Source organism: Garra rufa, chromosome 3, assembly GCF_049309525.1.
Source record: "Garra rufa chromosome 3, GarRuf1.0, whole genome shotgun sequence".
NCBI lineage: Eukaryota > Metazoa > Chordata > Actinopteri > Cypriniformes > Cyprinidae > Garra > Garra rufa.
This window is the reverse complement of record NC_133363.1, coordinates 14,342,852-14,370,783: the sequence shown is the minus strand read 5'-3', so window position 1 is coordinate 14,370,783 and position 27,932 is coordinate 14,342,852. Positions and strand designations below refer to the sequence as shown.

The 27,932-nt window shown below is 34.6% G+C and overlaps 1 protein-coding gene across 2 annotated transcripts; it reads left to right on the top strand.

The window, feature by feature from the left end:
• Window positions 1-67: 67 nt before the first annotated feature.
• nsmaf (neutral sphingomyelinase (N-SMase) activation associated factor) lies at window positions 68-20,700 on the top strand. Of its 2 annotated transcripts, XM_073836864.1 has the most exons (31): window positions 68-193; window positions 1,440-1,529; window positions 1,975-2,053; window positions 2,130-2,194; window positions 2,321-2,357; window positions 2,437-2,487; window positions 2,660-2,731; window positions 2,830-2,877; window positions 2,984-3,036; window positions 4,166-4,295; window positions 4,395-4,466; window positions 4,589-4,697; window positions 6,879-7,055; window positions 7,142-7,221; window positions 7,328-7,418; window positions 7,957-8,020; window positions 8,598-8,649; window positions 8,798-8,918; window positions 9,828-9,959; window positions 10,091-10,133; window positions 10,270-10,430; window positions 13,138-13,246; window positions 13,353-13,411; window positions 13,548-13,612; window positions 14,216-14,283; window positions 14,430-14,553; window positions 14,904-14,987; window positions 16,129-16,279; window positions 16,665-16,767; window positions 16,873-16,985; window positions 18,970-20,700. In XM_073836864.1, the coding sequence occupies exons 1-31, from the start codon at window positions 156-158 to the stop codon at window positions 19,062-19,064; spliced, it is 2,736 nt and encodes a 911-aa protein (XP_073692965.1). In that variant the 5' UTR covers window positions 68-155; the 3' UTR covers window positions 19,065-20,700. The 2 variants fall into 2 exon arrangements, with proteins under 2 accessions (XP_073692965.1, XP_073692967.1); XM_073836866.1 differs by lacking the exons at window positions 68-193; window positions 1,440-1,529; window positions 1,975-2,053; ... (13 more) ...; window positions 8,598-8,649; window positions 8,798-8,918 and having other exon boundaries at window positions 10,233-10,430.
• Window positions 20,701-27,932: the final 7,232 nt, after the last annotated feature.

The following is a 27,932-nucleotide window of genomic DNA, read 5'->3' as shown; positions in this document are numbered from 1 at the left end:
ACACAAATTTGAAAAACGTACAGTATATAATTCTGCACCGCAGCATGCAAGGACGTGAGCGCCAGAATGAAACTGTCCAGTGAGAATCGATCAGCCGGTTCTTCCGTTTCAAAGGACTTCCGTGTTTACATGTCTGCAGCAGGCACTGATCCCTCATGGCTTTCATTACAAAGAAGGATCGCAGCAAAGAACGGTATTGTGCTTTCATATTTTAACTTACATTTTGTTTATACCGGCATCCTGGACGGCTCTGGAAGGTGTTCTCTCTCAGGTCCGTCCCGTAATACTCTTGACTTTAGGCCTGTTGTCTCACTTTAGCTCGGTGAATCATCCTCCGTATAGGCCAGTGAACACATCAAATACATGAAGCTACCAGTGTTGTTACGCGTAGCATTTATGTTGGAGTATCCTTGCATATTTAATAATTTCTTGTGAATACTTTTATTTAAGTATTATTTTATTTTCCTAGCATCGGGTGATTTGTATACAGGGAGAGAGAGCGGTGTCCAATTTATTTGTATAATTCGTGGTCCCTTGTTTGTCTCATGCGTGTGGTAAATATTCCCCTTATGGTTGTAATGTTAAAACTAACAATCGCATTGCAATCACAATACGTTTTTGTTTTGACCTTTTTTGTGCAGTTAAAGATTGCACTCACATGAGGGCTGTTGAAGTCACATGACCAGCTGTGTCATACAGTTGATTTTATTATTAATTAATTTGTTTACATTATATAGCTCCTTCAGGCAGTGCCAGAGGCATTTAATTAATGTCACTGTGAACAAATCTTTATTTATTTATATATTTATAGAATGTTGCAGTGTTTTTAATAAATTTTTATCTCTCACATTATTATTTAAAAAAGTGCTGTTGTAATCTTTAGTTGCTTCTTTGCAACATATCTTCTCTGATTATTGTCCTTGGTGTGAACAGACCTTTACCGAGTGTACATTGAAACTCACAGTAAATTATTCATTAGAATTTGAAACCAGAGGGATACTTTATCCAAAAATGAAAATTCTCTCATCGTTTAGAGAGTAAGTTAGCCAGAGCTGATGGCCTATGGTTTAAAATATTTTTTCTCTCTCACACACCTATTGTTTTGCTTTATTGTTTGGCTTTGTGTGGGTTGCCATCTTGATCATTTTGTTTGGTTTATAAAGTGCTTAAACATTTTTGGGCAACTGATTTCTTATGAAATGGACTCACAGAGATAGAATTTTTTTTTTTTCCTGAAAATATTTGTTTTCGTCCAAAAAAAGTACTTATATATCTGGGATGGGATGAGATTATGGACAATGGAGCAAAACTGTGCATTGTACTGCAGAATTAATATTTATTTCATTTGTAAAGTTCCCAACATTTTGTGTTGTATTATTTCCTGTCCTGCTGCATCCCACTTAAGTTTAAACATTTGCCAATTGTTTGTTTATGTGCAGATTTTCGCTGCTGCTGCTGGATCTAGAGGAACATTATTTTGAACAACACACTGCATATAATCTGACCAGCAGAGGTCCGGAGGCAAACAGGTGAGCTAACTAACTGAATAACTGATCTTGAATAATTTATTAAGGAAATGCAAGAGGTTTTCAGAATATGACACCCGATTGCTCTACTATATGTTTGATGGTAAGTTTACTCCAAAAAAGTTGATTCCTTGACTGTATTCACTCTTGTGTCAGGGTAAGCTTTAAAACAGAAATCGACTCTTGTTGACTCTGTTTATGTGTCTGAAATAATTTTTTGTTCACTCATTTACTAATCCCTATACGGTGCAGCAAACAATGAACCAGCTCTGTGTATTCTCAACACAAAACCTTTGAAAGGTTTCAGAAGATCTAGAACGCAGCATAAAATTCTTCCCCTCCCCTGTATGAATCAGAACCATAATGTAGTACGAGTCAGAATTTGTCACGGAACAAATATAATCTTTGATGTCATTTTAATATCTTTTTAATCTCTTTTAATACACAGGCGGACTAGTGGCTCGCTAAAAATCTGTTCCAAATCAGTCATTTTTGAACCTGATGATGCTGTTAAGCCTATATTAAAGGTATTATCTTCAGATTATCATCAAATTTAGTTGCTGTTTTGTCTTGTTCTGCAATAATTAAATGTGTTTCATGCAGATTCCTCTGAAAGACTGCAAAGAAATAGCAGCAGTGGAGGAAACAGCCCACAACCCATTTATAGAGTAATACTGATATTTAATGTTTACATAAATCATTTATTTTCTTTGTACATTTGAGTTTAGTGTAATTTTGCATGGAGATATTTATAATTCTTTTCTTTTTCAATTCCTTGTTCTGTGTGTTTGCAGAAGTAAACCTGCCTGTATTCTTATAGAAACCAAGCAGGTGAGTGTGTCTCACAGTTCCTCTTAATCTGTAATTCTGGAAGTTTCAAGTTTTATTAATTAATTAATTTTTTTCTCAGATTTATCTAATTAAAGAAGCAAATGTGGTTGCTCCATATAAATATGAAAGGGTGAGTTATTTATTGTGTTTGTCTCTGTCCAAGATAGATGTGAAGTGGGTGGGGAACAAATATTTACAGCGTTGATATTTTCATCTGTTGTTTATTCCCTCTTAGAGTTTTGGCAAATTTCAAGAAATAATATTTATTCTTTTTTATGTACTGATTGATTGATCCATGTTAGGGAGAGAAAAAGGTCACATTCCAATTGGAGGTGCCTGGAAAAACGGAGGACACGGTTCAGATGTTATTACAGGTTTGGCTTTTTTCCCCCCTTTTTCTTTTCTTTGAGATTTCAGAATTTTCAAGCAGACTTTTTCCTTCTTTGTTTAAATAATTTGCCAATTTTTACAGTTACACAGAGCATCCTGCCTGGATAAGCAGGGTGACCAGACAGCCATGGTCAGTAAAATTAAGCACATTTCCATTAATAATCATTTGCTTCCTTTTTTATTTTGAAGATTTAAGGATGATCTGTGTTTAATCTTTTTTTTTTTTCATATTGAAGGTTGCAGCTATATTGCAGTCCAGGTTAGCGAGGACACGTTTTGACAAGAACAGGTAAGAACCAAAAAGTATCATATTCATTCATTCAGTTGTTAAAGGGGTCCTATTATGCTCTTTTACAAAGTTTTTATTTTGTTTTAAGGGTTGCACTAGAACATGCACTCATGCTTGGTGGTTCGAAAAACCAAATTAAAAAAATATATATTTTTTACATAATTTACATTATTACAATAGCTTTCTCCCAGGCTGGCATATATGGCTCGATTAGTTCCGGGTTTGATAAATGTCCGCCTCCCGAAAACGAAATGCTATTCTGTAAATAAACTTATAAAAAAGAAAACAATTTTCATTGATTAAAACTAGACTAAATGTCATCAGTTTTCGTCGACTAAAACAAGACGAAAATGTCATTAGTTTTCGTCGACTAAAACTTGACAAAAATAGTCATGGATAATTCTGACTAAATTAAGACTAAAATGCTCAGACTTTTAGTTGACTAAAACTTGACTAGACTAAAAAGAGTATGAACGTGACTAAAACTAATAAAAACTAAAATGACAGCTTCACACAAAGACTAGACTAAAACTAAAACTGGCCGCCAAAAACAATACTAGTCTAAAGGAGCCTTTCGTTGTAGTTCTTAAAAAGGGATTTTTAAAAAACTAAATATCTCCCTTTGGAGTGGACTTTGAGATTTGTAACTTTGTTTCAAAGCATTCTGCAAAAATGTATCATGGTTTCCATAAAATTATTACGCAGCACAAGAGTTTTCAACATTGATAATAATTATGTTTCTTAAATGCCAAATCAGCATATTGGAATGATTTCTGAAGGATTATGTAACACTAAAGACTTAATTAATGGCTGTTAAAAATTCATCTTGGCCATTACAGGAATAAATTACATTTTAATATGTATTAAAATAGAAAACATTTATTTTAAATTGTAGTAATATTATTTATTTAACAAAACAAATGCATCCTTGTTGAGCATAGGAGATTACTGTTCCCAAACTTTTGAATGGAAGTATATGTTTCCCATATTATTCAGTTACAGTATTCACATTATCCCATATTATTAGGTTATAGTATTCTGTTAACAGACCCCAAACTTCTGATATTTCAGAATTGTGGTCAAGTAGAAAGATACATTAATTATCATTCTTCTGTGTTTTTGTGTGCAGTTTTCAGCATGTAACAGAAACCCCACACATGGAGTGTGTGGCAGAAATGGTTTCTCCTTTGGTGACAAACGCTGGTCACATTTGCATCACTGACTGCAATCTTTACTTCCAGCCTATGAACAGCTATCCTGTGAGTTTTTGTGCGAGCCATTTTTTTTGCATAAATCTTTTTATCAAGCAAGTAGTTCCTTCACTGGGGTTCTTATGTGTGTTTCTGTAATTCTTAAAGGATTCTGTGGTGCAGATTGGGTTACATAGTGTAAGACGCATCTACAAACGGAGGCATGGGCTGAGGCCTTTGGTGAGTGTTTTTGTAATGTTCTTTATTCATTTATTTGTTCTTTAGTTTTGTGTCTGTCATGGTATTTACACACAAAAACAAGGGCATAATTTGTGTGTGTGTGTGTGTGTGTGTGTGTTAAGGGTCTTGAGGTGTTTTGCACAGAGAATGATCTGTGCTCGGATATCTACCTGAAGTTCTACAGTACTGAAGAAAGAGATGAGCTTTACTACTACATTGCAACTTTCCTTGGTAGGCTTTATTTGTATGTGTGTATTAAGGATTCACTTTGAAGTTTTTTCACATGGGCTGTATTTCTTTAAATATAGGGGTGTTTAACAGTGGTGTTGTTTAGCTATATCCAATGTAGAATTAAATGGGTGTTTTGCATATGACATTCCAAAAAAAGGGGTATTCGTCTCAAATCAGTAAACAACAGCATTCCTCACTATAGTGTGTGGTTTTCTTAATAGCCAAATAAATCTAATTAAAATATTTGATAGAGTAAAAAGTCTGAACACCAGCCCTGTCAGTATTATCCTCTATGTAAGTTTATTTTAAGGTAAAGAAAAGCTGTCACTTGCTGGAAAATCGGCTGAAACATCTGCCTGTGGTACTGTAGCTGGTTTTACTCTTGTTCAGTGCTGGTCATTTATGCTCATTAGCTGGTCCATACTGCAAAACTAACAATAGCTGTTTGTTTAGTTTTTCTTCATGCGTTGTCATTTGAGCATTGGGTTGTACAACACCTTTATGGTTGAAACTCTGATGTATAGTGGTGGCCAAAATGATTAGAACTAGTATTTTCACCAGCTAAAAAATGGTTTTAAGTCAGTTATTTTACTGTAGTGTGTCAGTAGAAAATATCAGTTTACATTTCAAAACATTCATTTTGCTATCAATTGTAATAATCTGGTGAGTTTTTTTGTTTGCTCAAGGAGTCTGACAAGAGCCAGTGCTCACACAGAGATCTGATCTCATAATCATCGAGTCTGTCTGGAATGACGTGAAGAAACAGAACAAAATGACTCAATCCAGAAGAACCGCCGCAATGTCTCAAAGATGCTTCAAGAAACCTACCCGCAAAGCTACAATACTGTTAAACGTTTAGGCATTTGTGTAAAAATGCTGTAAAATAAGGGTGCTGTCAAAAATAGATTTTCCTTATCAATTAACTTCTTTTAACTAAATTAAATCAACATTTGGTGTGACCATCCTTTGCCTTTAAATGAGTAGTTCAGTTTCAGAGCAAAAATTTACAGATAATGTACTCACCCCCTTGTCATCCAAGATATTGATGTCTTTCTTTCTTCAGTCGTAAAGAAATTATGTTTTTTGAGGAAAACATTTCAGGGTTTCTCTCCATATAATGGACTTCTATGGTGCCCCCGAGTTTGAACTTCTTAAATGCAGTTTAAATGCAGCGAAAACATTTACAATTTATATACTTTTTAATCTCTAAACAGAGTACACACAGAGCTAGATTGTTTTGCTAGATAAGACCCTTCTTTCCTCGGCTGTGATCGTTTAGAGCCCTTTGAAGCTGCATTTTGGAAGTCCAAACTCAGGGGCACCATAGAAGTTCATTATATGGAGAGAAATCCTGAAATGTTTTTCTTCAAAAAACTAAATTTCCTTGTAAATGAAGAAAGAAAAACATGAACATCTTGGATGACAAGGGGATGAGTGCATTATCTGTACATTTTTATTGTGAAATTGAACTACTTTGAAGCAGCTTTTGCCCAATAGGTGGACTTGCGCATAGTTTTATAAGTAGTTTTGCAGGTCGATCTCTTGAAGCATCTTGGAGATGTTGCCACAGTTCTTTTGGATCTAGTCTCAGTTTTTTCTGTTTCTTCATGTTATTCCAGACAGACTGGATAATAATGAGATCAGATCTCTATGTGGAGCACTGGCTATTGTCAGACTCCTTGTGCAAACATAAATCTCACTGGATTATTACAATAATGGCAAAATGAATGTTTGGTAATGTAAACTAATATTTCCTACTGACACACTACAGCAAAACATAGGAATAACTGACTTAAAACATTTTTAGCGGGTGGAAATACTAGTGTGCTAATAATTTTGGCCACCACTGTATTTTATAAATGTAGTTTGGTTGCATAAGCCTGGCACCTCAAACCAACCATTAGTGTTTATTCTTCACCAATAGTGCACAAAATGTCAACAGAAAATCCCCTTCTTAATTATGATATTGTAGTGGAATTCCTGTTATTTAACTTATAAGTATGGTCTCCAGGAGCAGAAGTGCAACCAGACTAACCTTAAAAGCATGTAAAACCAGCTACTGTTCCAAAACCCAGATCTTGGTTTTCCAGCAGGGTCCAGAACAAACTGAATTTGTAGGTATGTACATTCCAGTTTAAACACATTGTATTTACTGAAGATCTGTGTGTATGTGTGATGTAGAAAACCATATAGCGGAGTGCACAGCAGAGAGCTACATGCTGCAATGGCAGAGAGGTCACATCTCCAACTATCAGTACCTACTTCATCTAAACAATTTAGCAGACCGCAGTGTGAATGACCTTTCCCAGTATCCAGTGTTCCCCTGGGTCATCAGTGACTACAGCAGCACACAGCTAGGTCAGTCTGTCTCTAATACATACACACTCCTGAGAACACTATTCACACACACTCATACTGAAAAAAATATCTTTTTTTTTTTCCAGACTTGCTAAACCCTGCATCATTTCGAGATCTCAGTAAACCAATTGGAGCTTTGAACACAGAGCGACTGGAGAGATTATTGGTGAGAAATCCACTAATTACAGACAGATATTCCTCATCATTATATAAAAATAATAGGCGTGTATGATTTGTTTTTTATCTTGTGTGTATATGTGTGCGCATTGCAGGAACGCTACAGAGACATGCCTGAACCTCGTTTTATGTATGGCAGTCATTATTCATCACCTGGATATGTGCTTTTCTACCTTGTCAGAGTTGGTAAGGATTTGTTTGTCTGTCTGTCTCAGATTAGTCTCTTTCTTAATGCATCTTTCATAGAAACACTTACCTTTATCAATTTCGTTCTTTGTCCTTTTGGCTAATTTGAAAGTATTAGTTAGTTTTAAGCTTATTTAGCACTATTTGGACAGAAGTAGTTGAAATAAAGTTTGAGTTTACTTTATTGTATACCGATTTGGATGGGACGGGTAACAATAGATGAGAGTGTCTTATCTAGATTTTAGCAAGTAAATTCAAGCTAATTTCTCACTCCATCTTGATGGATGATGTTATGAATGAAATCTTGGGACAAAAACAGGTGCAGTCTAGCCAATGGAAGGACAGTTTTACTTACATAAACTTTGGTACATTTTGAAATGTTGCCTTGAGAAAGCAAAACAAAGGAGAAAAAAACAAAATTAAAATAATGTATGTCTCTGTTTCAGAAAAAAGCATGCAATGTGAAGGTCTGAAAATGCCTGAAGTGATAGCTTTGGGCGATGCAGTGTTTGATGACATGTCTTTTGCATTCTTGCAGCTCCAGAGCACATGCTTTGCCTACAGAATGGACGATTTGATCATGCAGACAGAATGTTTAACAGGTATTGGCACAGACCAGCACACAAGCACACGTATACTGAAAAGCATTTGTTTACGTTAAAGGTTGTATCAGCGATTTCTAGCCTAAAACATAAAGTGTCAATTTCAGCTTACCTTTCTTCAGGATCCGCTCGCTGCCTGCCCCATAAATTGTCTGTGAAAAAACCGCGTCTCTCTGGTCAGCCTAGGGTCTGAGATATGCCAAAAAAACAATCGGCACTACCAACCTTTCCACACAAAAACAAACAGTGTTCCAACCAATCAGCGTCAGGAGTTTGGTGTTGTGGACTTTCGCGCCGCCTCTCTCACGTCCCAGCACCAGTAGGAAAGTCCACAACACCAAACCCCTGACGCTGATTGGTTGGAACACTGTTTGGTTATCTGTGGTGTGTTGATAGCGCCGATTGTTTTTTTGGCATATCTCGGACCCTAGGCTGACCAGAGAGACGCGTTTTTTTCACAGACAATTTATGGGGCAGGCAGCGAGCGGATCATGAAGAAAGGTAAGCTGAAATCGACACTTTATGTTTTAGGCTTGAAATCGCTGATACAACCTTTAATGTGCATTTGTGTATATAGTGTTGGTGAAACGTGGAAGAATTGTTTAGAGGGAGGCACGGATTTCAAAGAGGTGAGTTTTTTTCTATCATATTGCAATACTGATTTTTATTTTTTAGTTTTAAATAATTCAGTGTGCTGAAATGGACTATTTTGTGAACTGGTCCAATTGTAAGTCATTCAATAAAGTACTTGGTGTGTTTTTATCTGTGTATTTACAGCTGATTCCTGAGTTCTACAGAAGTGACAGCAGCTTTCTGAGGAATCTGCTAGGTTTGAATCTGGGCAGGAGGCAAGGAGGAAGCCGAGTTGAAAATGTTGAACTTCCTCCTTGGGCATCAGGTGCACATTCTTTCTTGTCTCCTTCTCAGTTTATTTTTTCTGTCTGACCTTTAAAACATGGGAAAAGGGCTTTTCAAGTTAAATTGAATCAAAAAAGATATTTTATGTACTCATTCTTATGCCTTAAGCAACAGTGGAAGTTGTGAAAGCAGTTGGTTCAGCTTGTCTGTATCAAAATTGTCAAGTCTGATTCATTTCCACAAATCATTCGAAAAAAGTTGCAATTAATTGGTTAAAAGATAATTAAATAAAATTCACACAAAATAAGTATGTTTTTCATTTAATCGTGTGGAAAACATGCTTAGTTTTGAGTATATTTGTAGTTCTTACATTAGCTCAAGCAGTCTAAAAAATTGTATTTCTTTTAAAATTATAGTTAATATTGAGATATCTACAGAATTGCATCTCTTACCTGAAAAATATTAAGATAATCAAGATCATTTGTGTCAGCCTGGGGAGAAAGCTATTGTAATAATGTAAATTATGTAAAAAAATAATGTGTTTTCGAACCACCAGGCATTAGAACATGATCTAGTGCACCCCCAAAACAAAATAAAGACTTTGTAAAAGAGCATAATAGGACCCCTTTAAAGAGTTGATTCAAGTGCCTGGATCCCAGTGGTGGAATGATACCCTTCATTATGGCAGTTTGCTTCAACTTGCTCCATCCTCTACCTCAGTGGTTCCCAATCCTGGTCCTGGAGAACCCCCAACACTGCTCATTTTAGTCTTTCAAATCAAACACCCCTGGTTCAACTCATCAGCTCATTAGTAATGACTCCAATTATATAGCTGAAACAATTTGGCAATTTTTGAATAAATGAAATTCAGATGGCTTTTACCATAATTTCTTAGTAGTATTTACAATGTTGTTTTGTTCACATTTCTCTGTGTTGTGTACATCTGCAGATCAAGATGACTTCTTGGAGAAAATGCGTTTAGCACTGGAGAGTCAGTATGTGTCTGAACACCTGCATGAGTGGATTGATCTGATTTTTGGCTATAAACAGAGGGGAAGTGAGGCTGTGGCCGCTCATAATGGTAAAAAAGACAAACGCAGATTGACATCAAGTCACGTTCAGTTATAAAACAAAGTTAAATATATGAAGGATTAGTATGTTATTGATATTATTTTATTATGAATAAATACAATGATGTCTACTATATTACAGTTTTCCATCCGTTAACATATGAGGGAGGAGTTGACTGCGATAGGTAAACTTAATTAAATTGAAATGCCTCTATAATTAAATGGCTCATGCTTGACTGCCTGAATATCTTTTTGATCCGATTTTTGTGTTTTATATTTGTCAGTGTACATTTGTCAGTGTGTATGTCTGTGTTTCTACAGTATTGAGGACCCAGATCAGAAAATAGCCATGCTAACTCAGATATTGGAGTTTGGACAAACACCACGGCAACTCTTTGTCACTCCTCATCCTCAGAGGATCACTCCACGCATCCACAATCTGTCAGCAACCCCCAGCCTCAGCAGCAGTGAGCTCTCACCAGGTATGACAGTGACAAGTACTGTGTTAATTGGGTTTGCTTCATTTTAGTGTTTACTTTAAAGTATGTACTAGCAGTGTGCACAGTAAGTGTGTTCCATTGCAGTGGTTTTAAACAGTGACCTTTGCCAACAGGATGTAGATGTGAGTGATGCGTCAACGTTGTTTAACGTGAACAAAATAAGCAGCGATAAGGATACTAAAAAATTCTAAAGTAAGCTTTGTTGAGACTGTAAGTCCAAATCCAGTTTTTGTGTATATCTGTCTGGAATCCAATCATATTTAGCGTTAACATTTAGTAGTGTAAACAACAACAAAAAATAACATGAAATGATTTTTACAAATCAGTTTCAAACTAAAATTCATGTCATAATACTATTGAAATTGCATTTCTGAGTCTGACCACTCAGATTGGATTTTGCATAGCTCATTTTCTCAAGCTACATAAAACTTAAAGGAGAAGTTTACTTAATTTGCTCCCCCCTTGTTATCCAAGATGTTCATGTCTTTCTTTATTCAGTCGTAAAGAAATTACGTTTTTTGAGGAAAACATTTCAGGATTTTTCTCTATATAGGGGACTTTTATGGTCCCCCGAGTTTGAACTTCCAAAATTAAGTTTAAATGCAGCTTTAAAGGGATCTAAACGATCCCAATTGAGGAAGAAGGGTCTTATCTAGTGAAACAATCGGTTATTTTCTAAAAAAAATGACAGTTTATATACTTTTTAACCTCAAATGCTCATCTTGTCTAGCTCTACATGAACTGTGTGTATTTTGGTTCGTGACAGTTAGGGTAGATCGAAAAACTCCCATCTCTTTTTCTCCTCCAACTTTAAAATCATCCTAAATTGCTGCAGAAGTACCGACCCAGTGTTAACATTCAGCATTCAAAGATGATCAAACGCCCTTTAGAAAGAAAAGGTAAGACAGCAATGTAGAATGATTTTGATGTTGGAGAAGAAAATGAGATAGAAGTTTTTCAACCTACCCTAACTGTCATGAACTGGAATACACAGAGTTCACGCAGAGCTAGACAAGAGGACTATTTTGAGGTTAAAAATTTATATAAATTGTATAAAAAAAGTATTAATAAGACCCTTCTTTCTCGGCTGGGATCGTTTAGAGCCCTTTTAAGCTGCATTTAAACTGCATTTTGTGCAAGTCCACTATATGGAGAGAAATCCTGAAATGTTTTTCTCAAAAAAAAACAAAAAACAATTTCTTTACGACTGAAGAGAGAAAGACATGAACATCTTGGATGACAAGGGGGTGAATACACTATCTGTACATTTTTGTTCTGGAGTGAACTTCCCCTTTATGCATGTTGGACGCTGTTTGTAGAAAACATCCTGTCTTGCAGAAAAAAGGTTGAGTTGTTGCGTAGTGCAAGTCAAGCAGAAAAAGACAATATACTGCTAGTCTACACACTGATTTGAGACAAAGCAGAGATAGCAGCACAGAATTCCGACTTCTGCGTTTCTGCCACTGCCTCATAAGAAGTATAATCCAGTGTGACAGCAACGTGTTGTCATGTTGACAACGTCTGTATCTCAAACTCTATTGCTGTTCTGGTTTTTAGCATTGGTATACCAACACAATTTCATTGCCATAGCAATGTATGTAGATAATCAGTAAAATGAAATAGCTTGACAGGACCCACAAATTGATATGAACCGTTCCGATACACAGTGATGACAGTCAATCACTGTCAGAAACACAAATAATCAGATTTGGACTGACATGCTGAAAAAGAGCTAAACTATTCTTAAACTACTCACCACAAACGATTCCAGCTGTTTCATCAGGGAAATGGCTCTGTGCTTGTTTTCTCCTTTGTAATCAAAGGACATTCTTTCCAGCAAATGTACCACTTGAAATGGACCTTATCCAACCACAGCTTCCGTGTCTCGCCATGCAGAGCTGGAATGGTCTCGTGCATCCTGATAGTTTAGGACATGTGTTTTGACCGCTTGTAATGTAGACAGTGGCAAATAGCATGTGTCGTTTTGCTATTGTATTATACATTTATGCTTTGATTCAATTATAATAAGGGATGTTTTGGTATTGACAATAGCTGCACTATTTAAAAAAATAGCAATAGCAATATTGTTTTAATACTACACATATGATATCATATAATCCAAGATATTGAACCAAAACATTCAAAAAATGATAGAGCTGACAACAATGGAGAGAATTGTCAGGACAAATTTGCGCAAAACAGCACAGTTGTACTCAAGCCAAATCATTGTTTAAGTGTAAACGCAATACAAAAATTGAAGAAAAGAAAGAAAAAGCATAAAAATGGCAAGCAAGTGTTTTGAGCTGGCAAATTGTATGCGAAGAGTGACTATTTTATCTCGCACAGTAAAACGCAACCTGCAACTGTCTCTAATTTTATATCTTAGAACTCATACACTCATACTCATATTACAACGGTTTTCCCATGACAGTTATTTTAAAGTGGCTTGAATATAACTACACCCTTATCATTTAGTATATGTGGAGCCATGAATATGCAAATTAGACTAATTTTCATTGTAAATAGTGTCAATTTTTTTAATCCTACTAATGTTATAAGAGCACCTCAGAAAACATTATAAACATATATAATAATGAAATGAATGACCCTTTAAATTAACAGTAACCCAGATTGCCCTTTTTTCACAAGGGTGCCAACAGTATTTGATGGATGGCTATGTTTTGTGTAGCTTCTCCTAGTTTGGAGTCATTTGAAGACCTAACTGAGGAGAGTAAGAAAATGGCTTGGAGCAACATGAACAAACTTGCATTGCAGTCTCGCCACAAAATACACAAGGAGTGAGTATCTGTTGAGTTCCTTATTTGTGTAATTGTGTTTGAAAGCAAAGATTATTATAATTGGGTCTTTAAATCTACATTTCACCCTGTTATTTTGGTTCTGCAGAGCAGTTACAGGCATTGCTATGACCCTCAGTGGGGATTCCATCTTCTCAACTTCTCAAGGTTAGGAATTCATCAGTTATTTAGTCTCATTAATCTATAACAGATGCCCACAAATTAGCTGAGATTGATTGCTCAGAATTTAAATGATCACCTCTCACAGGAAGCATAAGCAAACATGTCTTTTATCCTCACATAGACTCTACATTGAAGATGTTCTCAAAAGAAAATGGACTGCAAAGAAGTGTGTCCTTCTCGAATATGGTAACCTTTCTAGAGATTGTAGTTAACAGTGGCCCCAAAAGGTAATTAGACTTATGCCGCACTTAAAAAAAAATCTATTTAATTGCATTAAAACAATGAAGCATACAATAGTTTTTATTTTTTTACACCAGATTCAGATCATCAGCTCCTTAAGAGAGAGCTCCATGAACTAAACTGAGTGTGTCTGGCTCTGTCCCCGTCAATCTGGATAAATTTAATCTTTTTTTTACTTTCATCCACTCTGAGATGGTGTTTTTGTCCAGTGAAAAGTGAGCTTTTTGAAGATGCTGTTTTCATGTTGTAGCGTGGACTGATAAAAAAAGAAGAAAGAAACGGTATTCAATTTTTCTTTCTTTCTTTCTTTTTTTTTTCTTGAACCAAGGTGGTTTTATTCGCCAGTGAGTGGGACTTGGAACATTGATTTTTTTTTTTTTTTTTTTTTTTTTTTTTAAGTAAAGTTTTATTAAAGTGTAACATATTTTAAAATTTAAGTATGGCTTAAGTGTCTAAATATTTTTTGGGGGGCCACTGTGTCATCGCCATGGCATAAAAGCTTATGTTACCTCTAACTAAAACCTACATTTTTCTCAAATTACCCTTAAGGCACTGTCCTCCTGTCTGATGCTGCCTGATGATAAGATTGTTGTGTGCTCCTCCTGGGACAACAATGTGTAAGCAATACTGTAGTAACCACAATCATATCCATATAAATCTTATCAATTTAACAAATTTCTAAATTTCTCTCTATTTTTTTTATCACTTTTCCTCCATTTTTTTCTGTTTACCTACTCTTCGATCTCTTTCTTGTTTCCTGCAGATATTTCTACTCAATTGCATATGGGAGAAGACAAGACACTTTGATGGGTCATGATGATGCAGTTAGTCATATTTGCTGGAGGGATGACAAACTTTACACAGCATCTTGGGATTCTACTGTGAAGGTATTTTCAATTAATCCAGCCATGTGTGCTTTCTTGCAAAACATTAAGGAATAAATCTAAACTTAGTTTTAACTCTATGAGCAAAGCTAAGTGTACTGTACGGTTACCAAGGACACCTTTTTATGTGGTACTAAATGTTTCATATTTCATGTTTCATATTGCACTTATGACATCTGTACTTAACTTTAAGCATCTTACAAAAAAATTATAGTGGCATATTCTAACTAATTTAGCTTTCCTTTTCATATAGCTCTGATGAATAAATATACTTCAAAACAAATAGCAGTTCTTATATGTACATCACCTACTCTTTCTATTGATTTGCTACTTTCTCTGTTTTACTTCAACAGATTTGGAAATGTGTAGCAGATGACATCTCCAGTAATAAAAGGAGTCGATTTGACCTGCTTGCTGAATTTGAACATGAGGCCGGGGTTGGTACTGAGGAATGCTTAAACTACAATATAAGCAGCTGTGTCAGACAGCTGATTATTGTTAAAATATCTGATAAAAGTAAAAGTTTGGTCTCTTAGCTTAGTCTTTTAAACCTGCCATACACTGTAGTTTTATTTTTATTTAACAGATCGTAGACAAGGCAAGGAAGATGTACAGAATTCATGTACTGTATAACAAATTGTATCAGAGACATCTAGCCATGATGCGCCATTGACTAAAGCCAGTCATATACCTGACAATAAGCACTGCACAAGAAGTTCATTTTAAGAAATGAACAAAGTGTCATAGATGAGTTAGAACTTAGTTTGAAAAAACAAACAGTACAAACCGGAATAGAAAGGATTCTATTTTTAGATTTCTCTCTTTAGCTTTTTTCAAGGAGCACAATTTTTTTTTTTTTACTGAAAAATGAACAATACATAATATTTAAGTCTAAGGTAAAGTCATCTACATTAAATTACATCATATTTGTCCCAAATTGTTGTATAGTGCGTTGCAGGAATGCATGTTTCGCCTGAATAAAGCTATAACTCAGTAGTGGCTAGCTAGATTGGACTAGTTATTGCTTTGCATATCCCCCAAAAAATTCACTAAAATGTTATTCTTTGATTTATATTTCCTTTCATTACAAGATCTTGAGTAACTGGGTTAATTGGTTGAGCTTGACAAATTCAGTATGCAAAATTGAGAAAATGTGAGTGAGTTTATTTGCTTGTCTTTCCACCATGCTATACAAAGTGTCTAAATGATGTCCATGCCACAATTTTGTAAGAATATCGTATTTTTTTTATATATATAGTGTTAGTCTTGTAAGTTTGTACACAAAATTAAATTAAGGGATTAAAATGTAATGTCATAAATAATTCTCCACAGGTAATTGGGTATCAGTTTTAACAGATTTTAATCCTGTTGTGTTATATAATTCTGTATCATCAAATGGTTGAATGAGGCATATATAATAATTCATTCACTAAAGAACATGTAAAAGTTGTACATTGTACATTTATGGGTGCATTTATGCCATTTGGGCTCTGTTAAAGAGAAGTGCCTTTATATTATTTTGTCTAAAATGTTAACATTTATCTAATTTCTACATTGTATATACTTATGTATTTACAGGTTAATACTTTAGATCTCAGCCCAGCTGGCACACTTTTGGCAACGGGTACTAAAGAAGGAACACTCACTCTTTGGGACATTGCCAACCCTCTCCCACTAAATCAGCTGACCTGCCATTCTGGAAAGATTCACCAGGTAGCCTTCAGCCCTGGTAAGTGTGTAATGTATATTTATGTAGGAAGATTTATCAAGATCTTTGACTTTTTTTGGTGGTTGTTTTTGTTTCTTTGAGGGGGAATTTTGTAAAATTTCAGGTAACACTTTACAATAAGCGGTTTGTTATCACTCTGTGAATAAACAATACATTAATTACACTATTTATTAATCGTTTGAATGTTTGTTAATGAAAATACAGTCGTTCATTGTTTGTTCATGTTAGTTCACAGTGCATTAACCAGTGTTAACAAACAAAACTTGTGATTTTAATAATTAACTAAGATTAATAAATGCTGTGGAAGTGTTGTTCATTCTATGAAATCTATTCATTCTAACTAATGAACCTTATTGTAAAGTATTACCAAATTTCCTGGTTTCAGACAGCAGACATATACTGAGTGTTGGGGAGGACTCGTGTTTGGTGGTTACAGATGTGCAGACAGGCATGCTCATCGCTACTGTACATGCAGAGCTAGAGCAGAGGTGACCAGAACACACACAGTATATGTTGCACAGTGTTTCATGTTAAGGAGCTACATGTAGAACATCCTATATTTTCCAATTCATATAACACTTTTCTTCTTTTAGGTGTTTCTGTTGGGATGGTAACACTGTGTTGTCTGGAGGGGTGTCAGGAGATCTCAGTGTATGGGACCTCCTTAGCAGTAAAGTCATCCACAAGATACCTGCTGCTCATTCAGGTAAACACGCACCAGTGAGCAAAGTGAGTCTGACCAGGGGTGTGTTTCCAAAAAGCATCATTAGTCAACTATGGTAACAAATTCTGCTGAACTCTGTTGGTAACAAAGGAACCTGTTACCATAGTTTTTTAGTTTTTTAGTTTTTTTTACGAAATGAACCCCTGGTCTGACCAACTGTCGTTGTTATTCTTGTTGTTATTCTGGTGTGTGAACAAAGCTTAAGTCTGCATCCCAACTTAAATGGAGTGACTTTATCATCTTAAATGCTATATATAAGCAAAAACCCACATAGTTTGCACTCTTCATGTGAAATATACACAATTTTTGACTTCCAGTTATGTTGGACATTGGTATATTGATAAACAAACAGTGTGATACCCAAAAATACATAACACACAAAATATTGACTCAAATAGTACATTTTCATTACACACACACACACACACACACACACACACACACACATATATATATATATATATATATATATATATATATATATATATATATATACACACACACACACACACACACACACACACACACACATATATATATATATATATATATATATATATATATATATACACATACACACACACACACACACATATATATATATATATATATACACACACACATATATATATATATATATATACATATACATATGTATGTATATATGTATATGTGTGTGTATATATATATATATATATATATATATATATATATATATATATGTATGTGTGTGTAATTAAAATGCTATTTTTCCCTCACTGTGCTTGAGGAAACTAGAATTTTGTCTATTAAGGAGAGTGGCTTAGAATTTAGTCAAAATACTTAATATTTTTGTTTAGTCATAATTTTGTCACTAACACTAACAGTCAAAAGTTTTTGAAGTTTTATTAGATCCAAAATACAGCAAAAACAGTAACATATTAAATGTTTTTTTTTTAAATAACTGTTTTCTATTTGAATATATTGTAAAATGTGATTTCAAAGCTGAATTTTAGCATCATTACACCAGTAACATGATCCTTCAGAAAACATTCTATTCTGATTTGCTGCACAAAAAAAACTAATTTTTATTGTTAAAAACATCTGAGTAGGATTTTTTCAGGTTTCTTTAAATAGAGAGTTCAGAAGAATAGCATTTATCTGAAATAGAAATCTTTTATAGTATTATAAATGTCTTTATCGTCACTTTTGATCAGTTTAAAGCATCCTTGCTAAATATATATATTTTTTTTATATTTTTTTTATCATTTCTTTTCCAAAAAAAAAAAAAGAACTGACTCCAAGCTTTTGAATGGTGAGTGTATCATTTTACAAAAGCTTTTCATTTCAGATAAATGCTGATCTTTCGGTCTTTCTATTCATCAAAGAATCCTGAAAAAACATACTCAACTATTTAAAATATTGATAACAATAATAATAAATGTTTCTTGAACGGCAAATCAGCATATGATTCCTGAAGGGTCATGTGACACTGAAGACTGGAGTTATGATGCTGAAAATGTAGCTTTTATCACAGGAATTTTTTTTTTTTTTAATTTTCTTTATTTTAAATAGTATGGATTAAATAAATGCAGGCTTGGTGAGCAGAAGAGACTCCTTTAAAAAAAAAAAAAACATTAAAAATCTAGCTGTAGTGTACACTCTTAAAAAGAAAAGTGCTTGGAAAGGTTCTTCAGAACCATTTTCGATTTCACAAGAAACCATTCAGTCAAAGGGTCTTTAAAGAACCATCTCTTTCTTACCTTTTTATAATCTGAAGAACCTTCTTTCGCCACAAAGAACATTTTGTGAAACAGAAAGGTTCTTCAGATGTTTAAGGTTCTTTATGGAACCAATTAGACAAGAAAGGTTCTTCTATGGCATCATAAGGCACCTTTATTTTTAGGAGTGTATGTAGCACTCTGTGTAGGTAACATTACAGATTTTGGAACAGTGCTTCATATTAACCTGTGTGTCTTTAATGCAGGTGCAGTTACGTGTATGTGGATGAATGAACAATGCAGTAGTATCATCACAGGTGGTGTGGACAAACAGATCATTCTTTGGAAACCAGAGTATTAACTGTAACACTTCAATAAGGTTTGATAAAACAATTCGGCAATCTTTGAGACCGTTCAGGCTAAGGTCCATTTTCACCATGTGACAATTTGAACAGTACAGAAATCCTCTAAAATAGAAATCTAGACAATGTATTTGATATATTTGTTTTATGAGAAGGTTGGTAAAATAGATTGCACGGTTTTAAGTAACTGTAAGCACCATAAGAGTTTTACACTGTTATTTAGTTTTTTTTATTATTATTATTATTATTATTATTATCTGAAGAACTGAAACTAGCTCTGTTTGGTAACTGGCATTTTACCAAAAGATATGGATGTCCTATTTGGCTCAGTGATTTTTTTTCTTCTTCTAATATTATACATGTATAACATTTGCCATGTCAAATCTCTTTCAAAACCTGCAGAAACAGGAACAATTCATATGATTTATAAAAGACAATCAGTTATTATGATTGTTGTTATTATTATTGCTTCTTTTGATAAATGTAATCAGCCAAATCATAATTATTAAAAATCATAATACATCATGCTCACAAATTTTACAAAGTTCTGAGATTAGCTAGACACCTTTATTACAGGTGACTGAGGAATGTTCAGAACAGAAGTATTAAGTAGTTAAATATAGAACATGTTTGATCTACTGAAGGTTTGCTCCAGACTTTTTGAGCGATAAATATTTAATGGGATTTTTTTTTTATGTGCCTTAGTTTTTAATCATTTGAACTTGAGCATTACTATTAATGCCCACTCTTTAAATATGCTTGCATGTTCAGCTTAAATATATACATTACTTGTATGTAATAATTTTTATGTATGAGAATAAGTTAAAGTTAGTGGAAAACATTCTGCAATATAATAAACTATAGCGTTACATACAACAGGTTATATATGCATTTGTGTATATACAAATTTTATATTTCATACACTGTTATTTATGTTACAACAATGCCTTGAAAAATGCTCTTCAGTGAAGAACATTTTGTTATATATTTAAAAATATATATACAATATAAGTTAATATTACAAGATTATGCAATATTCTGTAAACCCTCAATGAGCTCACAAGTTATTAAAGGGATAGTTCTCTCAAAAATTAAAACAGTCAACCCCCATGGTTTTCCAAACCTAAATGTGTTTATTCTTTGGAACACAAAAGATGATATTTTGTTAAAATGTCAACTTTTTTCTACATACGGTACAATGAAATTGCAGTTCCAAGTTCCAATTCTCCAGTGTTATATGAAATATCATCTTTTGTGTTCTGTGGCAAAAAAGAAGTGAAGAAATGCATACATATAGTTGTGGAACCACATGAGGGTGAATAAATTAAAACTGAATTTTATTTCTGTGTAAACAATTCTTTTAACTGCAAAAAAGTTGCAATTTATGTTTGGACTATGTTTTACTATGCTAGGTTTGTGTATTAGACTTTTTGTTCTGTATGTTTTGGGTTTTATTGTTTGCTTTTTTTTTTTTTTTTTACTTAACTATGTATTTTATTGCCTTGTGGGGGAAAATTGCTGTAATTCCAAAATGTCTTTACAAATGCACAAAAGATGTTTGTTTTTTCATTTATGTTGTACTGGGCAGTTATTTCTTTTAAAAGACTTTCTTTGTTTTTTGCAATAAAAAGTTATGTTCAATATGCAAAGATACAGTTTAACACTCTCCTTATTCTTCTTATATGTTTGCATTGTTTAACACTTCCTATTGGTGTGTTCATTTATATAGCATTATAAAGCTTTTATAATGAATTTGGTACTCTTCTTTGTAGAACTGCTTCAGTCACATTGGAGGGTTTTCGAGCATGAACTGCCCATTTTAGTTCCAGCTTCTTAGTTGATTTCAAGACATTGACTAGGCCGCTCAAATGTTTTGAACCATTCAGAGCTAGACTATATGCTTTGGATCACTGTCTTGCTGCAGAATCTAATCAACAAAGTCTGAAGACTGAAATTTTCAGTGAACAGAATTTAACTTTTACAAGTTGCCCAGGTCTTGAAGCGGCAAATCATCCCTACACCAGAACACTCCTGCCAACATGCTTGACTGTAGTGATCATTCATTGATTATTTGGTCCCAATGTAACATTTCTGTTTCAACTTATCATTCCACAAAACAATCTCCCAAAATGTTTGAGGATCATCAAGGTTGGGATTAGCAGTGGTTTTTGTCTCGCCACTCTTCTGAGGATGCCATTTCTAAGTCATGAATAGTGACATTTATCCATGCAAGAGAGGCCTGCGGTTCTTTCAGTGTTGACCTTGGGTCTTTTGTGACTTCCTGGATGCGTCGTCACTGTGCTCTTGGAGGAATTTTGGCTTCTGGGAAGGTTTGCTTCTGTGTTGAGTTTTTTTCCATTTGGAGATAATGGCTATCACTGTGGTTCTTTGGAGTCCAAGAGCCTTTAAAATAGTCTCTGGTTTTCGCAGCTGTAAGGATCAAATATACTGTACATGAGAAACTTAATTTAAGGAAACATATTTCTTTAAATTTTCCAGTGGTTCAATCACTCTCTAAACTGAGATGAATGTGAATGCATCTAATATGTACTATACTTTTCTAAATTAGGACAAAGTATTTAGACACTTCCAGATCATCCAGTGTTAGTGCAATGTGACAATATTTAATGTGGTAAAATACAGCTGTGGTATAATTGTGTGAACTTGAGGAAACTGCATATCCCTTAAACATAATTGCAAAAAACATTTTAAAAGTTAGCTCTGAGAAAAGCTATAGCATTGTTTGGGTTGGTATTTTATCTTGTCTAATGCATTAAAAAAACATACATTTTAAATGTGACTATAGATTTCCAAATAATGTTTACAGCAGTTCTTATCAAGATCCTTTGTAATTGTTTAATACACTGTAAAACTTTACATGACCACATATTGTACAAAAGCATCTCATTTTGAAATGGAAACATCCAATGCTTCCCAACTTATAGGGATCACCAGAATAGTTTTAAGAAGCACAGATACGAAGTGTAAATTGACCTTAAATTTTTGGAATGAAGGTAAAAATGTTTGAGTGACTAGTCATCCTCCCTTATTTGCTTTATTCCAATAATTTAACAACTGAACAATTGGCAAAGGGGAAAGGAAAGGAAAGGTCAAGTGGTTAACACATTTAAAAAATGTGACTGCTTCTTTTCCACACCTGCTGCATGAGGCTTATATTTGTCCAGAGGTCAAACAGAACAGTAACAGTTACATAACTGACGAGTCATGATTGTTTTTTTTCCGCTGCACATGCCAGTGCATTAGACAAACGTCAGTCTTTGCAATTAAATTTTCATTTATTCAATGCAGATTAAAAAGATAGATTATAGATTTAATAATCTGTACATAAACTTTTTTTTTTCTTTTCCTAATGGAGTTTGGGCACCTTTATTGCTGGATTGAACAGGCACTATTAAATGAGAACAAATCTTGATTAATCTGGATGATGTAAAGCTGCTTCATAGCTGAATTGAATCTTCACATTGACAGTTATTAAACTGAATAGAATCAACATTGAACTGACTTGAGCTGAATAATGAAATTGCTTCCCTTAGAACTGCTTATAGCTAAATGAAACTCATTGAATTTCACACTGTTATTGTTCATTATTCCTTGATTACTTTACGAATCAACATAAGACTACACTTGCATACTTACATTCATATTCAGCATTGTCAATTTGGAGCTTGTTTGAAAATGTTAAGGTGTTTTGTGCCCAACACTTTAAGCTTTGTTTCTGTATTGATAGTGATAGATAAAAATAAACCAATGAAATAAAAGGTTAAACTTGCAGAAGTTTCCACAGCCTTTTTGCGTTGATAATTTGCTATTTAAAGAAATGACATTCAGATGTCATTCATTATCAAGTAATGTGACGGTAGTTATCTCCTTCCAAAGCCACACTCTCACTTCGTGTGTCTGTGCGCTGTGAGTCGGTGGCAAAACTGTTGCACGGAGGGTGTGGAAGGGCGCACTCAATAACAAACCAAAAGCACCGGCGAAGGAAGATTACGTGTCGCAATTAGCGCCCACTGTAATTGTAACATAGTTACTGTAGGTCATTCAGATGCGCGTAGCAGCTGAACAGATGAACGGGATATCTATTTTAGGACTGTTCTGAAAGTCCTTGTCCGGTTCGGAAGAAATTACTGCAGCGGTGTGTCCTGCTCTTGAAGGTGCACACAGAGGAACATGGCTTCTCCAACATCACCGTACGGAGCAGACCTCCAGTCTCCAACAGCACAGAACCAACCTCCAAAGGTAGAGGACATGCGAGTTGTATTGACTTTACAAATGCGCTAACACGCTGCATGTATGATGTCAGAGCGCAATGCGTAGTCGTTGATACAGAATGTGAAATTGGGCATTGAGTGTTAATCTTTTTTTTTGGCACTTAAGTTTAAATCGATTAACAGTTTGTAGACCCAGTGACAGTTTTATTATTTACGTAATGACACCCACCTGTCCTGGGACGTTTATGGTAGGTAAACTAAAGTCATACTGTGCATAAAGAGAGCAATGACAAGGCAATTATTATGGGAGGCATTAATGTATGATCCCATTAAAACACTTGCGAACATTACTACAAACATGGTCATTTTTTAAATAGATGAACCCAACAGCAGTGGAGCTTTTCATGATGGACAAAATTGCTGTTGGTCCTCTAATTGGGATTGAGGGATAATGTACATTTTCTGAAAAGATGTATTTATTTGATCAAAATGCCAATGCTAAATTATATTGAATTAAATTATATTAATGAATTATAGCATAAAGTAAAACATAGGGATGGAAGAGGGGTTGCACAAAATATAAAAAACCCTGAATGGCTAATAGCTAAATGTCTAAAATAGGGTTTATCTTACTTCTAGCGTTAGTTTAATTTTCATTTTCTCTCTGGTTTGGAGTAGAAATATGATCCAGACTTGTTCTTCACTTGATTCACAAGTTTTTTTTTTTTTTTCTGTAGAATTATGTGGTATTGATAAATCTTTATTGCTGAATATTATTTAATTTTTTGCTTCTTTTCGTAATCTCTTAGTACTCTCGTTTAATCTCAGAATTGAAGAAATATTGATTGATGCACATGCCTCTTTAATTTAAATGTGGTTGCGTCATAGATGTCAACTTAAGTGTTGTTTGTGTCTTTAAAGGGTTAAATCTAGGGCTGCAACAACGAATCGATAAAATCGATAAAAATCGATTACTAAAAGCGTTGGCAACGAATTTCATAATCGATTCGTTGTGTCGCGCGACGCAGAGACATTTGGTTGTTATTATATATGTATTTAAAAAAAATTGAGCGCAGAGCGGAGTGGACACATTCGGTCTCTCTCCCGCACTGATGCCAGCAGAGTTCGGCACCTCATAAGCTGTGTTTCCATCCAAACATTTGAGCATAAAGCACCGTTTCTACATTATATATATATATGCTGCCCCGATTTATATCAAACATGTTTGATATTTAAGCCTACTTTGGCTAGCGTACTTTCACAGCAGCCAATGCTCAATCGCAAAACAGCTGGTGTACGGGTCGTTGGATAGTGGAGATGGAGAAAACTACTTCTATAGTTTTTGTAACACTGTCTGTCTGTATAATGTGTCGAAAACATACCACAACCGTAAGGAGAAAGAGGAGCTCTGCTGAGGTGAAATCGTCTCAGTTTTGAATAGGGCTGTGATGGTGGCACGTTGTTTTTTTATATATAGCCTACACTTCAGTCAGCTAACAAGCAGCCTAAAACCGCTAAAATAAATCAAAGAAATAATATATTTAATTAAGAAAGTAGCCTAAGAATATTATATAGGTTATTAAACAAACATTCCTTGTAAAAATGTCCGACAGCTTATCAATTTTTGGCCGACTGAATTTCCAGTCCGACTGTCTTTTTTTCTCTTTCTCTTCCTCATTACACAGCTGCTGATTTTAATAGCAAAGTGATTACATTTATTTTCGTTCCTTTAGTTTATAAAGTTAATTTAGAGATATATTTGGAACACTTTTTGTTTGTTAAATTCAAGTTTTTGTTTTTTAAAGTTATACCTAGCAAACAGCGGCAGACAGATCAAAAGCCTGCTTAATTCATCGCGATTTAAATTAAAATCCATTGATATAAAAAACTTAAAACATATCACAATATTAGTTTAATCATTCAATCAATATAAATCCAAAGTTTGTGCGGAGAGAAGCGCGCTTTGCAGCGCATGGAGATGCCAGTGCCATGTGGAATTTCTTTTTTGCTCATAAAGGTAGAGTAATTACCACCCGGGCCGGAACTGTAAAGGGTCTACCTTAGTTTGTGTGTACTAACAGTATCAACAAAATGTGCTCTTAAAGAAAACAAACAGAATACGCTTGATATCTTTGGTTTAAACAGGAGCGCTTCACAATAATTAACCGAAACCCAGGTAATTGCCTCACAAACACAATATCTATAGAAAGCTTTAAATTATTATTTTACTATAAAACGAAATAATTAAAATCGAAAACAAAACTCTTTCATTAGCTAATCCATAAAGATGCATTAGGCATTAATGAGCAGATGGCAGGATCGTCAATTTCATCTTTGCAACACTGAATCAGAAAATACTAGTTTATTAATAAGTAATTCGAATATTTTCTTAATTTTTGCCTTGACACATTCATGGTAATTACTTTTGCTGGGGCTTTGAGGCCAGTTTTGCGTGCATTTGAATGCGGAACTCTTCCGGTCGCTGCTGATGGCAGGACACTAAACACCGCCATGGCAGAATGAATGTAGCAGAAAGTTAGTCAAGTTATCCCGTTCCAGCGTGCAAAGTCACATGACTTTTTTAATGCGCACTGAGGAATTTAATTTGAGAGGCTTCTTGATGGGAAATGCAGCATGTACACCACAGCAAGCCGCTGTCTTGACGGATAGTAATTTTAGTTTATTTAGTCTATATATTTGGCAGATGTAGCATACATGTGTATGTTTTTTGTGTTAGTCCATTTTTATTTTATTATTATTATTATAACAGTTCAAGGAGCAACATGTTCGTGCACTTTCTAAAGATTTTAGTTCTGTTTTTGAATAAAGGGTTGTAAATCCCTTGTTTTTTTTATCCGATTCATCGATTAATCGGAAAAATAATCGACAGATTAATCGATTATTAAAATAATCGTTAGTTGCAGCCCTAGTTAAATCTGTGAGTCATGTGGGTTTCAGCAGGTGATGGCACAGTCATTAAAGTCTCCTAAGGAGGAGTCTGTGCTTAGCTCCATGGTGGCAGATTGCTTGGCAGCGCTGTCTGTCATAGGCACCGGTTTGCATAAACAAACACATAAAGTGATGGCACATGCATATTCATACTGTAGATATATTGGATGTTTAAAAGATCTAAACTGAAAATGTCTTTTTTTTCCATTTAAAATGGTGGAAGTAGTTTTGCCTGTGTGTGTGTGTGCGTGCGTGCGTGCGTGCGTGTGTGTGTGTGTGTGTGTGTGTGTGTGTGTGTACTGTACAAGTTTTTCCGCCATTTTTCCCCTCATGGCTCAGACCAAGGGGACTTTTTGCTGTGTACAGTTAATTGATGGAATCTTCCAGTGTTTGTAGTACGTAAAATATTACTTTTCACTAACCCACCAAAGATTGATTTACCAAAAAAATTCTGTCATTATTTTATCATCCTCATGTGTTTCCCATTTTTTTCTTTTAGGCAGAATGTTTAAGTTGCACTTTTACCATACAATGAAACAGGGTGTTGTATAGCCACCATCAGCTGTAGTCAGTTTCTAAGTCTATGATTGATGTGACTTAATAAGACCATATTGATAATGCATATTATATGGCACGTAGATGAGCCTAGAACATGAATGTACCGCCTTAATGCATTAAGCTGACATGTCAAAAAAGTGAAATTAATACAAAAAGAAAGAAAAAAACTTGTAACAGACACATTGCAGATGCAAACAGGAGTAAATACTCTATTTATTTTTTAGAGTGTGTTTAAAATAAAGATAACTTTTTATTTTATACTTATCAGGAGATTACCACTGGAATCAGATATCCACACATAAGATGAACTCAACAGATGCAAGCACAGTTGCATTTAGTACACAGATTTTTCTAATCTAGATAGAGAATTATGTCAAATATCTTTCTGAAATTGTCTGTTGATGAAGCATGCTGCCATATACAATTTCATGTAATCACCTAAAATAGATCTTGTTAATGAATAGTGCTCAAACACAAGCTTTATTCAAATGGTCTTTTTGTTAAATGAAGAAAACATAACAGAATGACAGAAATAAAGGTCAGTGACAAAAAGAATGGCAAGTCTGATCCTACATGTTTTGAGATTCTGGCTGCATTTGGGGATAAACTAACCTGTTAACCAGCCAATGACAGTTCAGTCAGCTTTAAAGGGGTCATAATAAGTGTACCAAATAAATTTGGTGTAATGCAATGTGTTTATGTGGTTTAGGGTTCAAAAATGCCCCTCTCTGCCCCGCCTTTCTGAAACAGGTTGATTTTTACAAATCTCATTGTTTTAAAAAACCTGGTGTGCACTAATTAGCCAGCTATCTAGTGCGTTGTGATTGGCCGAATACCTCAAGCGTGTGAGGGAAATGTTACGGCCCTTACCATATTTTAACTCTGTACCCTGACCTGACAAGACAAAGACAATAAATAATAAGAAAATAAAACTCATTATAAACGAGGCAGTTGTTGCAACCAGTGGGGAAATAATTACTGATTATAATGACTTAGCATCGCGGGATGCTCACTATATCATGTAAACATAAAACCATGTTCACGTCATTGTACGGTTTCATTTATTCTGCCTTTTCGCTTATTCGGCCAAACACCAAAAGAGCTTTTGTTGCTATTTTCAGCCAAATA

Coding starts and splice junctions, on each gene's coding strand:
- nsmaf (XM_073836864.1), top strand. CDS start 156: ATGGCTTTCATTACAAAGAAGGATCGCAGCAAAGAACG. Junction 7,056..7,141: donor CTACAGCAGCACACAGCTAG/GTCAGTCTGTCT, acceptor TTTTTTTTCCAG/ACTTGCTAAACCCTGCATCA. Junction 10,431..13,137: donor CAGCAGTGAGCTCTCACCAG/GTATGACAGTGA, acceptor TGTTTTGTGTAG/CTTCTCCTAGTTTGGAGTCA.